The sequence below is a fragment of the Hippoglossus stenolepis genome, chromosome 11 (genome assembly GCF_022539355.2).
Source record: "Hippoglossus stenolepis isolate QCI-W04-F060 chromosome 11, HSTE1.2, whole genome shotgun sequence".
Classification (NCBI taxonomy): Eukaryota; Metazoa; Chordata; class Actinopteri; order Pleuronectiformes; family Pleuronectidae; genus Hippoglossus; species Hippoglossus stenolepis.
This window is the reverse complement of record NC_061493.1, coordinates 25,102,564-25,116,828: the sequence shown is the minus strand read 5'-3', so window position 1 is coordinate 25,116,828 and position 14,265 is coordinate 25,102,564. Positions and strand designations below refer to the sequence as shown.

The 14,265-nt window shown below is 45.1% G+C and overlaps 2 protein-coding genes across 6 annotated transcripts; both read left to right on the top strand.

Annotated features, from left to right (window-relative positions):
• The first annotated feature begins 1,536 nt into the window (after positions 1-1,536).
• LOC118117459 (zinc finger protein 664) lies at positions 1,537-6,413 on the top strand. 2 transcript variants are annotated; one of them, XM_035169687.2, is made up of 4 exons: positions 1,537-1,828; positions 3,862-4,026; positions 4,469-4,616; positions 4,831-6,413. In XM_035169687.2, the coding sequence occupies exons 1-4, from the start codon at positions 1,826-1,828 to the stop codon at positions 6,168-6,170; spliced, it is 1,656 nt and encodes a 551-aa protein (XP_035025578.1). In that variant the 5' UTR covers positions 1,537-1,825; the 3' UTR covers positions 6,171-6,413. The 2 variants fall into 2 exon arrangements, with proteins under 2 accessions (XP_035025578.1, XP_047197873.1); XM_047341917.1 differs by lacking the exon at positions 1,537-1,828 and having other exon boundaries at positions 3,968-4,090.
• A 1,338-nt stretch (positions 6,414-7,751) lies between these two features.
• On the top strand, positions 7,752-13,659 carry ttc19 (tetratricopeptide repeat domain 19). 4 transcript variants are annotated; one of them, XM_035169705.2, is made up of 11 exons: positions 7,752-7,845; positions 8,153-8,268; positions 8,439-8,527; positions 9,190-9,300; positions 9,473-9,511; positions 9,653-9,709; positions 10,699-10,760; positions 10,955-11,049; positions 11,737-11,900; positions 12,700-12,862; positions 12,946-13,659. In XM_035169705.2, exons 1-11 carry the CDS (start codon positions 7,772-7,774, stop codon positions 13,104-13,106), a joined length of 1,131 nt encoding a protein of 376 aa, XP_035025596.1. In that variant the 5' UTR covers positions 7,752-7,771; the 3' UTR covers positions 13,107-13,659. The 4 variants fall into 4 exon arrangements, with proteins under 4 accessions (XP_035025596.1, XP_035025599.1, XP_035025597.1 ...); XM_035169708.2 differs by having other exon boundaries at positions 7,758-7,841; XM_035169706.2 differs by having other exon boundaries at positions 7,758-7,845; positions 8,156-8,268.
• Positions 13,660-14,265: the final 606 nt, after the last annotated feature.

Sequence of the window (14,265 nt, the reverse complement as noted above, 5' to 3'; positions counted from 1 at the left end):
GTCCTCGAGACAAAAGTTATGCTCATTTCAGTGATGATAAAAATGTTTAATAATTTTAAATGAGTGTCAGTTAAGTTACAATCAGTCGTTTTCACGACAAATCACCATGTTCACACATCGAGTTTGTTTGATCGTCATGGAAACTGAACACGTATATATTTTATTTCAATAACATCAATCCAACAAACAAAACCAAATAAATGAAAAGCACATTTTTTGAATTCATCATATACACAGGTAACACGTTTCCCTGCTTGTTATAATTCTGATATTTAGGACACTGTTAAACAAATTGAACAATATTAAAAGATCAAATGCAAAGTTTCAAATTTATTCCAACATTTTTACTTCAATCGTTCGGTTCTGACAAAAACATGAAGATCAGGTTATTCTTCTTCTTTGTTCGGTTTATTAACGGATGGCGACCTACGTCAGGAGCGTCACTTCCTACAACTCAATCTTCTTTTTCCGGTCTCTAGTCACCGTTCACGTTTAAAGAGGAAGCGCTGTGATTGGTCAGTGTGTTCTTGAAGAACGTTGTCGTGATTGGTCAGTGGTGTGCTTGAGGACATCATGGCGGCGGCTGACCGCTCCGGTCTGTGTGTATATAGATATATATATGTGTTTACACACACATATATATCTCTATAGATCTATAGAGATATATATGTGTGTAGAAGAAGACGACAACAACGTGTACTCACCGGAGTCTCGGAGACTCTTACACTAAGCTAATGCTAATGCTAAAGCTAACTGTGGAAGCTTTCTCTCTGACCAAAGGACTGGAACTTTGAGCTAAGCTAACATGCTAACATGCCGGTCCCTGGAGGATCTGCTCAGCTGGAGAACACGTGGAACATCTGGAACATGGAGAACACGTGGAACATGGGGAACATGGAGAACGTGTGGAACACGTGGAACATGTGGAACATGGAGAACGTGTGGAACATGGAGAACACAGGTGAACTGAGCCTTTATTTAACAGAGAATTGAACAGATCTCATTACAAACACTTCAGGTCATTTCACTCAGTTAAGAAGGTTCCTAAGTAAAATGGACTATTTGAACACTTTGTTTCTCAAACAGGAAGTGAAATCTTCTGAAAAACGTCACCATCACATTGTAACCCAGAAACGATCAAACAAATTGATCCGCTCAGTCATCATTCAGTTATTCATTTGATCTATTCTAACTGGTGAGGAAAGGAGTTTCACTGCTTCCTAACTTATCTCCTTTTAAAGAGGAAACGTCCAGGAATAGTAGTTAGGAAAGGAGAGGATTTAGCGGTTAAGGAGAGGATTAAGTGGTTAGGAAAGGATTAAGTGGTTAGGAAAGGATTTAGTGGTTAGGAAAGGAGAGGATTTAGTGGTGAGGAAAGGAGAGGATTTTGACTTTCCGAATGCACCTTTTGACTTTTGACTAAAAATAAGTTGATTTAAATAAATCAGCTTTCTGTTGATTGGCTGATTAAAACAATTTAATGTTCAATGTTATTTTGTCCCCTCAGCAGGAAGCACAGACCTGGAGTCATTGTGTGGACCCCCAGGTAAGATCCTATGATCCAGGGACAGCTGTGTTTCTACCTGTGGCTCAGGAAAGGAAGTGATGAGATAAAAGGCCGATTGAAGCCCCGCCCTCAGCAGGCTGTTCACAGGGGGCGGTGCCGTGACGAAACCGGACCGAAGCGTATTCTGATCCAGGGAGGGGGGGGGGGGCCTACAGGTGAGTCTCTACCTGTTCATTAATGCTGCTGTCTGATTGGCTCTGACAGAGTGACCTCCATGACCCAATGAAGATGAAGCTGTGATGTCAGATCTCCGACTTGATGGTGAGTGTCATCAAACCGCGTCATGTGTGCATGTGATGACGTCATGGAGTGGGCAGGGCCCTGTCGCCTGGGAGATGATGTAAACAAAAGGCCGAATTGTAGCGCCCCTGCCAGGCAGTGTGTTCTCAGAGTGGGGGCGTCTTGACAAAGACTGACCGAAGCATTTGTCTGATCCCAGAACAGCTGACGGGCTCCGTTAGCTGGGCTCCTTTCATTTGCTGAAGAAAACAAAGGGTTGAAAGCTCCAGTAAAGAGACTTTGGTTTATTCAGTCTCAGTTTCACAGCTTTTGATTAATGAAGCTCAGTAGAAACTGTAATACCTGGTTTCTCCTGCAGGTGTCTCTGCTCCTGGAGGCAGTGACCCACCGTCGCTGACGTCGCTCTGGTTTCAGTTGACGTTATAAAAACATTAAACTGCAGCAGAGAAGGATTCTAATTAATTTATTTAGAAACATTATTCAACATTTCTGTGAATGTGCTAGTGTTAGCCAGCGAGCTAATTTCCATCCTCGTGTGTTGATAACTCGTCACCACCTCTGGTTTAAGTAAAGCTTTAAAGTGTTGATTGGTTCAGACAGTGGAGGGTTTTACACTCTGTGTGTTTTTCTTTCTGTTGTCAACAAAGTTTCTTATTCAATGAATAATGAGCCTGAAACTATGATGGTGAAAATGTCCGGGACCTGTTGTGAAACATTCATGTGATATTTAATGTCATGTTTTGTCTGAGCATTGATTCACACTTAATTTGTCACATTGATTTTTTTTTTTTTTAAACCTAAAAAGAGATTAAATAAAATGAAACGTTCACATGATTAAAGATGATGTTCAGTGTGAAGAACACTTGGGCTGCGTTTGGAAAGTCCAAATCCTCTCCTTTCCTAACCACTTAATCCTTCCTCTCCTAACCACTAAATCCTCTCCTTTCCTAACCGCTAAATCCTCTCCTTTCCTAACCACTTAATCCCCTTTCCTAACCACTAAATCCTCTCCTTTCCTAACCACTAAATCCTCTCCTTTCCTAACCACTTAATCCCCTCCTCTCCTAACCACTAAATCCTCTCCTTTCCTAACCACTAAATCCTCTCCTTTCCTAACGCTAAATCCCTTCCTTCCTAACCACTAAATCCTCTCCTTTCCTAACCACTAAATCCTCTCCTTTCCTAACCACTTAATCCCCTCCTTTCCTAACCACTAAATCCTCTCCTCACAACCACTAAATCCTCTCCTTTCCTAAACGTCAAACCTCTCCTAACCACTAAATCCTCTCCTTTCCTAAACACTAAATCATCTCCTTTCCTAACCACTTAATCACTATATAGTCTATGCGCACGATCGAAGTGAGTGAGTTACTGCTGGAGAGAGGGAGAGAGGGGAGAGAGAGAGAGGGAGAGAGAGAGAGAGAGAGAGAGAGGGAGAGAGAGAGAGAGAGAGAGAGAGAGGGAGAGAGGGAGAGAGAGGGAGAGAGAGAGAAGAGGGAGAGAGAGAGAGAGGGAGAGAGAGAGAGAGGGAGAGAGGGAGAGAGAGAGAGAGAGAGAGAGAGAGAGAGAGAGAGAGAGAGAGAGAGAGAGAGAGAGAGAGAGAGAGAGAGAGAGAGAGAGAGAGAGAGAGAGAGAGAGAGAGAGAGAGAGAGAGAGAGAGCTCATTTAACTACAGTAAATTAACAGTTGGCAAAAGTCTGAGAAAGGACAATTGAAATGCGGCAAGATTTCATATGTACTTATACAAAATGTGTTATGTTTTGTTCATTAGTGACTGCCCCAACAAACTAACGATTAATTTGTACAGCTGACTCTTATTTGTAGAAATTACTTTTTAAATATGCATGAGGGACATCATGAATGGGGGGGGGTATCTTTGTGAGGACCAGTTTGGGCATATAACCAACGGAGTGAGGACATTTTGGCCGGTCCTCCCTTTGTGATTCCCCCCCCGTCATTTTAATGGACTGTTTGGGGGTTGGGGGGGGTTAGGGAATGCATTACGTCAATGAATGTCCTCACTAAGAAGCTGTACAAACGTGTGTGTGTTACAGTCAGCGGCTCCTCCACAGGCTGCAGTGATGAACCGTGACCCGGAAGTGCACCGCTGCTGCAGCGCCTCAGTGTCCGGCTCTCCCCCTTCGGTCACCGGACCTGTGGACCGGAGCGTCTCGGCCTCTGGAGGAACCGGAGGGATGGAGCTCGACGCGGCTTCACCGGTAAAAAGAAGCGAGCGACCCGCTGCTCGTACTCCAACCGCAGGGTCCGACACGGGAGCTATTAGTGAGCTAACTGTGCTAAAGCTAACGGTGCTAGCCTCAGGCTGACCGAAGACAGATTGTCATTGATGACGTCACAGTTATACAAGTTCTAAATATTCTGTAAAAAAGAAATTAAGAGTTAAAACCAGAACTGAACCGGTTTCAACCAGAGCTGATCCGGTTTCAACCAGAACAGATCCGGTTAAAACCAGAACTGAACCGCTTTCTACCAGAACTGAACCGGTTAAAACCAGAGCTGATCTGTTTTAAACCAGAACTGAACCAGTTTAAAGCAGAGCTGAAACAGATCAGTAAGATGAAGCAGGACCAGTTTGGCAAACTGAACTGACTTGATTTGAGCTGTCGCATTTGCAGTTGATGAGTTTTTTTTTTTCTCTAGGACTCAGCTGAAGAGTTTGGAAACGTTCAAATCAAAATGGAGCCAGACGGAGACGTGGAGATCCAGTCGTATCCTGTCCTGAAGAATCTGTTCGTCAAACTGACGGACTGTAGGATGTGGCTGGAGGGGCGGGACTTCCTGTCTCTGGGTAACTAACCCTCAAACAGCCGAGGTTTATAGTAAGACATTTACAGTCGTGGTGTTGAAATGATATTGATCACTCAGGCTGCAGCTGACCGGTTTGAATACTCCAAGATACTGATAGTTTATAAAAAGTATTTGTCTTAATTAATCGTTGCACCTTTTATAACTTGCGTCTTCTTCTTGAAGGAGCAGTAATTGACTTCTGACCTTTCCAACAGACCATCACCCTCAGCTCTGTAACCAGAGAGCGAGCCAGCACTGCTCAATGATTACCGGCAGGAAGATGGTCTACTGCTCCGAGTGTACCAAAGGCTTCTATAATAAGTCTCACCTGGAGGCTCACCTGAGGATCCACGGAGGACTGAAACCCAATGAGTGCTGGCAGTGTGGGAAAACCTACCCGACCCTGATGAGCCTCGTCATCCATCAGCACATCCACAATCGCAAGGAACCGTACCAGTGCTCGTACTGTGACCAGACCTTCGCTCTGAAGAGGGACTGGAAGACCCACCACAGGACACACTCCGGGACCAAACCCTTCAAATGCTGGTTCTGTGGGGACGGCTTCGACGAGCGGCAAGAGCTCACCGAGCACCTGGAGGTGCACAAGGGGGAGAAGTGTTATCGCTGCAAAGTCTGTGACAAGATGTTTGTCTCCTACCAGGGCTTCAACTTCCACCGCAAATCGCACAAGAACCAGAAGCTGCTGTCCTGCCCCAAGTGCATGAAGACATTCAGCAACCCTCAGAGTCTGAAGCTCCATCAGGTGACTCACTCCAAAAGGAAACCACATAAATGCCCCACGTGTGGAAAAGGCTTCAAGCTGCAGAGCGGCCTGCACTGCCACCAGAGGACCCATGAGGACCTCAGGGCCTATCACTGCACCGAGTGCGGCAAATGTTTCTCCAGCCTGCAGGGTCTGAAACTGCACAACCGCACACACACTGGACTGAAGCCCTACAAGTGCACTGAGTGTGGGAAGAGGTTCACCCAGTCCCCCCACCTCAAGTCTCACATGGTCACACATACTGGAGAGCGGCCGTTCCTCTGCACCACCTGCGGCAAGAGATTCACTCAGTCGTCTCACCTGAAGTCTCATATCACTCTGTTCCACGTGGGCGAGAAGCCGTTCACCTGTGACGACTGCGGAAAGAGCTTCACCATTGCCCACTACTTGAAGATGCACAGGCTGAGCCACACCAAAGAAAAGCTGTATCAGTGCTCGTACTGCGAGAAGTCCTTCTCCTACCACAACTCCTGGAGGGCCCATGAGAGGATCCACACCGGCGAGCGCCCGTTCACCTGCCAGGACTGTGGCCAGAGCTTCATCACGTCAGGCTCGCTGCTGAGCCACCAGAGATCCAAACACACCGGAGAGAAAAACCACTATTGCATCACCTGCGGAGAGTTCTTCTTCACCAGCTCGCTGCTGCGGGTCCACCAGCTCGACCACACCGGCGAGCGGCCGCACGCCTGCATCTGTGGCAAGACCTTTAAAACTAAAGGAGTGCTGCGCTACCACCTGAAGAGGTTCACCGACCACAGACCGACTGAGTGAAGGGCTGTTTGGAAAATACATCTGTATTCCTAAAAACACAAATGACGCAGGTCTGAGACTGAGCGGAGAGACGGGTGCATGCAGGTGTAATACAACTGGATGTTAGTTACTGTAGTTTGCCAGCAGGTGGCGCTGCAGCAGTGACAGATCATGAAGATGCTTTAAAACACTGATAATTGTAGTTTTTTTTATGAATCTGCAGTTTAATTGACTCCTTTTCAAAATAAAAGCAGCTGAATTGAACCAGGCAGTGATGTCAATGGCATCAATGTGTTTCAGTCTCTTTAAAAAATAAAACACAATTTTACATTCACTGGTTTTTCTTTTGTTGATCTTTGAATCCAAAGCTGCTTTTACAATTTATTTCACTTTTTTTTTCTTCCTGAAATTAGTGAATAAGATGATCATTAAAAGAACTGTTCATAAAAACATGGCAAAAAAGGTTTGTCCTCATACTGATGCATGTTTACTGGTGATCACTTTGTAATCGTTTAAAAACAGAACATTTTTATTTAGTGTCATCGAACATGAAATGAATGTTTCACCACATCTCAAAGAATCTGCAGCTGCAGAAACACGTCTGAACACACTGCACATGTGAACATCAGGTTAAGATGAGAAAAACTTGATATTAAAGGATCCAGCAATCATATTTTATTTGTATAGCCCATATTCACAAATCCCAGTTTGTCTCATGGTCTTTAACAAGGTGAGACGTCCTCTGTTCTTAACCCTCAACAAGAGTCAAACTACTAAAACCTTTAACAGGTAAAGAAGGTAGAAACCTCAGAGACACGTGAGGATCCGTCTCCCAGGACGGACACAAGTGAACAGATGTCCCGTGGAACAGAGAACATCAGAGAGATCAGAGTATTTACAGCTTTGATTAGAATAAACACTTTGTAGCTGAAGGTCAATGAACTGATGGATTATTGTCAGTAATGGTCGAGTATCTGAGGAGAAATATTATATATCAAGAAGACTTGTGATCATAGTCCACAATCATTGTCCACTGCTGCAGCTTCAGTTGCGTCCCTGTCCTGGACCAGGGACCTGTTACTCTGGACTTGTTGGTCCAGATTCTGGACTGGAGACTTTTTAATGACACCAGTTGCTTTGTTTCTCAGAGTTGAACCCATGATTCATTTTAAGGCTGTTGATGCCTCCATACAAAAACACATCCATCTGTGTCATCCTGTTGTCTTTCACAATAAAAGCTCAAACCTGTACAGAGGATGTTGGCATTTTCTTCAGTGTCTGAATCCAGGATCAGAACCTGAACAGAAACTGGTTGATGAAATAAAACTTGTCTCAGCATGAAGACCATGAAGTTAAATATGATTTTGAATGAATATAACCAATAGACGACAATAAATGAGTGAATGTAATGAAATAATGACAGAAGATCCTGGAGGATTTTTTTTTAATGATTATTCTTAAATATTTTCATTCATCGAAAAGAAAAACATCTTTGTCACTAAACTAAAACTGTTGTGTATAAAATCCGAAGAATTTATAATAGTCGTTTCTCCGCTGCTTTTAATTTGAAGGCAACGAGGGACACCTCGTGACGTCCGGTCGCCTTGACGTCATCAGTGAAGATGGCGGCCTCCTGTGTGCGTCGTGCTGTGGTTCTGACCCTGATCAGGTCCAGATGCTCAGCAGCTGGAGGCAGGTGAGTGAGAGTCAGACCCACGACCTGAATGACGTCATCCAACATTCTACAGTGTTTCAGTTAACGTGTTACCGTGTATAAGTTAATGTTGTCATAGAAACAATATAAATGATAAAATAATAAAGTTGAATCAGATATTTGTAAAAAATAAAAGCATCACTGAAGAAAATACATATATATATACATATATATATAATATACTGATGCACTTCTCCTCTTGTTCGGTGGCCTCTTCGGCTCAATTGGAAAAACATGAAAAGATGGTTTCAAGCCACTGAATTTACATTTGTAAATGTTCTATTTACAGCAGCAGCTCTGTGGCAGGAAAACGCTCGGCCTTCTGGGTAAACATAAAACACGTTGAGAGCAGAGGAGGAGGAGGAAGAGGAGGAAGAGGAGGAGCAGCTCTGTGGGCAACAGTCGGTAAAAAATAATTTACACCAAATTCCATAAATCTGCTTTGCACTTTTCAATTATTTTGCATAAAGTGTGATTGTGTGTGTATGTGTGATTGTGTGTGTGATTGTGTGTGTGTGTCTGTGTGTGTGTGTGTGTGTCTGTGTGTGTGTGTGTGTCTGTGTGTGTGTGTGTAGCTTTCTCTCTGTTCAGTTCTGATGAAGACAAACGAGATGAAGCTCAGAGGAAAGACGATGAGATGATTCTGCTACTGAAGAAAGCCAAGGTACAGTCAAACCGTAGTTTCAGTAGAATTGTTAGTACCGCAGCTATAGTATTAGTATTATGAGTATCAGTAGTATTGTAATTATGAACAGTAGTAGAAGTGGTAGTGTTAGTGTGAGCAGTAGTAGTGTTGTTTGTACTGCAGTAGTATCAGTAGTATTGTTAGTACTGCAATAATAGTGGTAGTTGTATTAGTATCAGCAGTAGTATATTTATTATGAGTAGTAGTAGTGGTAGTATTGCAGGAGTAACAGTAGTATTGCAGTAGTAGCAGTATTATTGCAGGAGTTGCAGTATTATTGAAGCAGTAGCAGTAGTATTGCATCAGCAGTAGTAGTAGTAGTATTGCAGTAGTATTGCATCAGCAGTAGTAGTAGTAGTAGTATTGAAATTATAGTATTGTTGCATAGTAGTAGTATTGCAGTAGTATTGCATCAGTAGTAGTAGTATTGCAGGAGTATTGCAGGAGTAGCAGTAGTAGTAGTATTGCAGTAGTATTGCAGGAGTAGCAGTAGTAGTAGTAGTATTGAAGGGTAGCAGTAGTAGTAGTAACATTAAGTATTATCAGTAGTAGTAGTATTGCGGGAGGGAGTGAGTAGCAGTAGTAGTATTGCAGTAGTATTGCAGGAGTAGCAGTAGTTAAGGTGTTTGTGTGTCTTTCAGCTCAGTGTGTATCGGGGTCAGCTTCAAGCAGCTTCAGGTTTCCTCCATCAGGCCGTCGCTCTCGCTCATCAGACCGGAAACAAGCAGGCCGTCATCTACACCTACAGCCTGGTAACACCTGCTGGCCACACCCACACCCGGCCACACCCATGCCTGGCCACACCCACATGTGACTCTGGCAACATCTGTATCTGACCACACCCACTTCTGAATATGTACTATGGGCTGTAAACCTGCAGGTGTGACCTTTGACCTCGTCTTAAGATGCTCTGTGTTTCCTCAGATGGCGAACCTGGCCTACGTGCAGGGTCAGCTGGACAACGTGAGTAACATCCAATCACAGGCTAGCTCCTCCTCTTATACCTGTAATAGCAGTGACATCACAGTGACGTCACAGTGATGTCACTGTGATGTCACTGTGATGTCTGTCGTCTCATATCGTCAAATCTCTTCTTTGTCTCAGGCAGAAAAACTGTTCAAAGCAGCGATGAGCTTCATGTTGTCAGGAGGAACGCCACAGGTGTGTCTCTGTGTGTGTGTGCTCTGTGTGTGTGTGTTCTGTGTGTGTGTGTGTAGGTGTGCCACTGTGTGTGTGTCTCTGTGTGTGTGTGTGTGCGTGTGTGTGTGTGTGTGTGTGTGTCTCTGTGTGTGTGCCACTGTGTGTGTGTCTCTGTGTGTGTGTGTCTCTGTGTGTGTGTGTGTGTCTCTGTGTGTGTGTGTGTGTGCCACTGTGTGTGTGTCTCTGTGTGTGTGTGTGTGTGTGTCTCTGTGTGTGTGTGTGTCTCTGTGTGTGTCTGTGTGTGTGTGTCTCTGTGTGTGTGTGTCTCTCTGTGTGTGTGTGTGCCACTGTGTGTGTCTCTGTGTGTGTGTGTGTGTCTCTGTGTGTGTGTGTGTGTGTGTGTCTCTGTGTGTGTGTCTGTGTGTGTGTGTGTGTCTCTGTGTGTGTCTCTGTGTGTGTGTGTGTGTGTGTGGCACTGTGTGTGTCTCTGTGTGTGTGTGTGTCTCTGTGTGTGTGTGTGTGTGTGTGTCTCTGTGTGTGTGTGTCTGTGTGTGTGTGTGTGTGTTTCTCTGTGTGTGTCTCTGTGTGTGTGTGTGTCTGTGTGTGTGTTTCTCTTTGTGTGTGTGTGTGTGTGTGTCTGTGTGTGTGTGTTTCTCTGTGTGTGTGTGTCTCTGTGTGTGTGTCTCTGTCTGTGTGTGTGTGTTTCTGTGTGTGGGTCTCTGTGTGTCTCTCTCTGTGTGTGTGTGTGTGTGTGTGTGTGTGCGTGTGTCTGTGTGTTTGTGTTTCTCTGTGTGTGTGTGTTTCTGTGTGTATGTGTGTCTCTGTGTGTTTGTCTCTGTGTGTCTGTGTGTGTGTTTCTCTGTGTGTGTGTGTGTCTGTGTGTGTGTCTGTGTGTGTGTTTCTCTGTGTGTGTGTGTCTCTGTGTGTGTGTCTGTGTGTGTGTGTCTCTGTGTGTGTGTGTCTCTGTGTGTGTGTGCTCTTTGATCTTCACTCTTCCTGTCTGTTACCAGGACGACAACGCCTTCATCGAGATGTCTTTGAAGCTCGCCTCCATCTACGCTGAGCAGAATAAGTACGAACTAACTTGTTGAGTTAACTCAGCTGTTCTTCTGGATATGATCTATGATCTAGATTCCTCTGAATCTAGATCTTTCAGAAACTCATCAGAGGAGCTCAAAGGATCTAATCCTGCTTCATAGTTCAGGGCCTTGGCCTCTTGGTTAGTTGGTTTGTTACTTTGTGTATTTGTTTGTTGTGTTGTTGCAGGGCGGAGCTTGCTGAACATGGCTTCAGGTTCTGTTCAGAGTCTCTAGAGGCCAAACTGCAGAAAACCATCGACCTGAAAGCAGAGGAACAGACAGGTGAGACAGAGACTACAGAGAAACTTAGTGATCAGTGAATAAAGCTCAGTCCCATGTGAGGATCCTCTCCCAGGACACAAGTCCAACAGATGCTGATGGAACTGAACACATCAACACAACAACACATCAACACAACAACAGGATTCACTACATGAGAAGAACCAGTTTGTAACTTCATGTTTAAAGTGTTTCTACATAATGTCTGATGGAGATGAAGGAGCAGAGGAACTGAGGACTTCCTCTCAGTGATGGTAGAAGATGTGAGGAGACATGTTGTGTATCAAGAAGTCTGGTTGTGATCATAGTCCTCGATCAGGATCTATCACTTTATTCACGTTATCAAGAGTTTTCACATTCTTAACGTGAGTAATGTTAACACTTTTCATATTATTCACACGATTGACATATTCCCATTATTCAAGTTTAAAAAATGTTTCACGTAATTAGCATTTTTCAAATTATTAGATTTTAATATTTTTCACGTTAGTGTGATTAATGTTATTTCTTTTATTAAGACCTTTTACCTTGTTGACATTATTAACGCTACTCACATGATAAACAAACTTTTCACATTATTCATGTTATTAACTTTATTCCCTTTATTCATATTATTAAGACTTTTCATGTTCTAAACATTTTTCACATTATCGATGTTATGTCCTGACTGATGCTGTTCGTCGTCTGCAGAGGAGGAGGAGGCGCTGAGAAAAGAGACCCGCCTTCTCCTCGGACTCTGTCTGGACTCTCGAGCTCGATACCGAGCATCAACGTGGCGCCTGGACCAGGCCAGGAAGGACTATGAGTACGCACTGACAATCTGCCGCCAGGAGCAGGGAGAGACACACCCACAGGTAGAGACACACCCACGGAGAGACACACCCACAGGGAGAGACACACCCACAGGTAGAGACACACCCACAGGTAGAGACACACCCACAGGGAGAGACACACCCACAGGTAGAGACACACCCACAGGAGAGACACACCCCAGGGAGAGACACACCCACAGGGAGAGACACACCCACAGGTAGAGACACACCCACAGGGAGAGACACACCCACAGGTAGAGACACACCCACAGGTAGAGACACACCCACAGGGAGAGACACACCCACAGGTAGAGACACACCCACAGGGAGAGACACACCCACAGGGAGAGACACACCCACAGGTAGAGACACACCCACAGGGAGATACACACCCACAGGTAGAGACACACCCACAGGTAGAGACACACCCACAGGTAGAGACACACCCACAGGAGAGACACACCCACAGGTAGAGACACACCCACAGGTAGAGACACACCCACAGGGAGACACACCCACAGGTAGAGACACACCCACAGGTAGAGACACACCCACAGGAGATACACACCCACAGGTAGAACACACCCACAGGGAGAACACACCAGGAGATACACACCCACAGGGAAGACACACCCACAGGGAGAGACACACCCACAGGTAGAGACACACCCACAGGTAGAGACACACCCACAGGTAGAGACACACCCACAGGGAGAGACACACCCACAGGTAGAGACACACCCACATGGAGAGACACACCCACATGTAGAGACACACCCACAGGGAGAGACACACCCACGTTTATGTCTGATGTCACCATCGTCTTGTCGTCTCCTGTCAGACTCTGGTGCTGATGAACGACTTGGGCACCATCCTGGATCTGCAGGGTTGTCATGACGACGCCCTTTCATTGGTCCAACAGGCCGTGGATCTGAGCAGGTCTGCGGGACACCCGGACCAACATGTCCTGCTGGGAAACATGGCCGGCATTCTGCTGCACAAAGGTCAGGACAGGTGAATGTTTGTGGGGACATTTATTAAGTGGGGAAATTTATTAAGATGGGACATTCTGTCTCTGGTCCATCAGGGCAGCTGGACGACTCGGTGCGGTTCTACCAGGAGGCTCTGGGTCTGGCCCGGCAGGCCGGAGATCAGGAGGCCGTGGACAAGATCCAGGAGGGACTGAAGGAGGTGAAGAAGAAGAGGGAGCAGGGGACAAAGGAGGAGCAGGACGCTGCAGAGGACTGACCGTCTCAGGGTGTCCAAAGGCAGACTGGAGGGTCCAGCATGTTAGTGACCCTTTGGCTTTCCACAGAACGTCCTCGCACTGTTGTTGTCTCTGTCCCCAGTGGATGAACCCTCCCATAAACACCAGGGCCCTGTACTATGAAGCAGGATTTGTGGTTATCGGGGTAACTTCAGGATTAATTCCTCCTTTGAGCTCCTCTGATGAGCTTCTGAAAGATCTAGACTCTCCTCAGAGGATGAACCTCTGTCAGCTGCTGGAGCCCAACAGAACCAGCCTGACCCGTAAAGTGCTCCCAGTACCACAGACTGCATCTGCTCCACTAGTTTCCTGTTCACTGTGGCTGATGCAGAAACTCAATCTCCATTTAACATTTGACACATTAAGGTCTTTTCTTTAGTTTCTATTGTTCTTTGTGGTTTTCTACTTATGTTCATTTAGTATCTGACTTGTTTTCAAACCTCATTGTACATGTGTGTACTGATATCAAAATACAGTAGAAATACAAGTGTTGTACCTGTTGTATTGTAAAGATATGAAAATCAGTCGACTTCCTTCTTTACAGTCTGTGTGTTTTATTTCCTGCAGCTGAGCTTGAAGCCTCCAGGGTTTCACCTGAAAGACTAAAACTGTCAAACACACAATGAGAATTCATATAAATGACATGTGATGGAAACAGATGAGATTAGATTCAGATCTGCTCTTGTTCATGAACAGTTTTACTATAAAAACAATCCCAGATGTTTTACCAGCTGTTCTTCCTGCATTTAGCAGCTGGAACTGTTTCTTTTATTCTGGATGTTTGTTCTGCTCAGATTTTTATTATTCAACAGTTTGATCCTCGGCTCTGCTGTCAGTCAAACTGTCCCTGTCTGTGATTGGTCATATGCAGTAAACTCCGCCCCCCTCATAGCCAGAAGAACAGCTGAGTTAACTCAACAGATTAAACCAGCATCATGTGACCACTTGTCTGATTAAAACGTCTTCAATGTCCTCACTTATAAAATTTCCTCTGTTCACACTGATGTGTAAAGTGTCATTAACGACGTGTGACACAACCAACAGTTCACACACACAGGTGAGTTCCCACAGAGTGACGCAGGTGAACTTCCTGTTGTGTTTACTGAACACATCAGATTCAAAGCACAGTGACGACAGTAA

Excerpts from the sequence above, each read along its gene's own strand:
- LOC118117459 (XM_035169687.2), top strand. Across the intron at positions 4,027-4,468 it reads AGCTCGACGCGGCTTCACCG|GACTCAGCTGAAGAGTTTGG; the intron begins GTAAAAAGAAGC and ends TTTTTTCTCTAG. Across the intron at positions 4,617-4,830 it reads GCGGGACTTCCTGTCTCTGG|ACCATCACCCTCAGCTCTGT; the intron begins GTAACTAACCCT and ends CCTTTCCAACAG.
- ttc19 (XM_035169705.2), top strand. The coding sequence starts at position 7,772 with ATGGCGGCCTCCTGTGTGCGTCGTGCTGTGGTTCTGACCCTGATCAGG. Across the intron at positions 8,269-8,438 it reads AGCTCTGTGGGCAACAGTCG|CTTTCTCTCTGTTCAGTTCT; the intron begins GTAAAAAATAAT and ends GTGTGTGTGTAG. Across the intron at positions 11,901-12,699 it reads AGGGAGAGACACACCCACAG|ACTCTGGTGCTGATGAACGA; the intron begins GTAGAGACACAC and ends GTCTCCTGTCAG.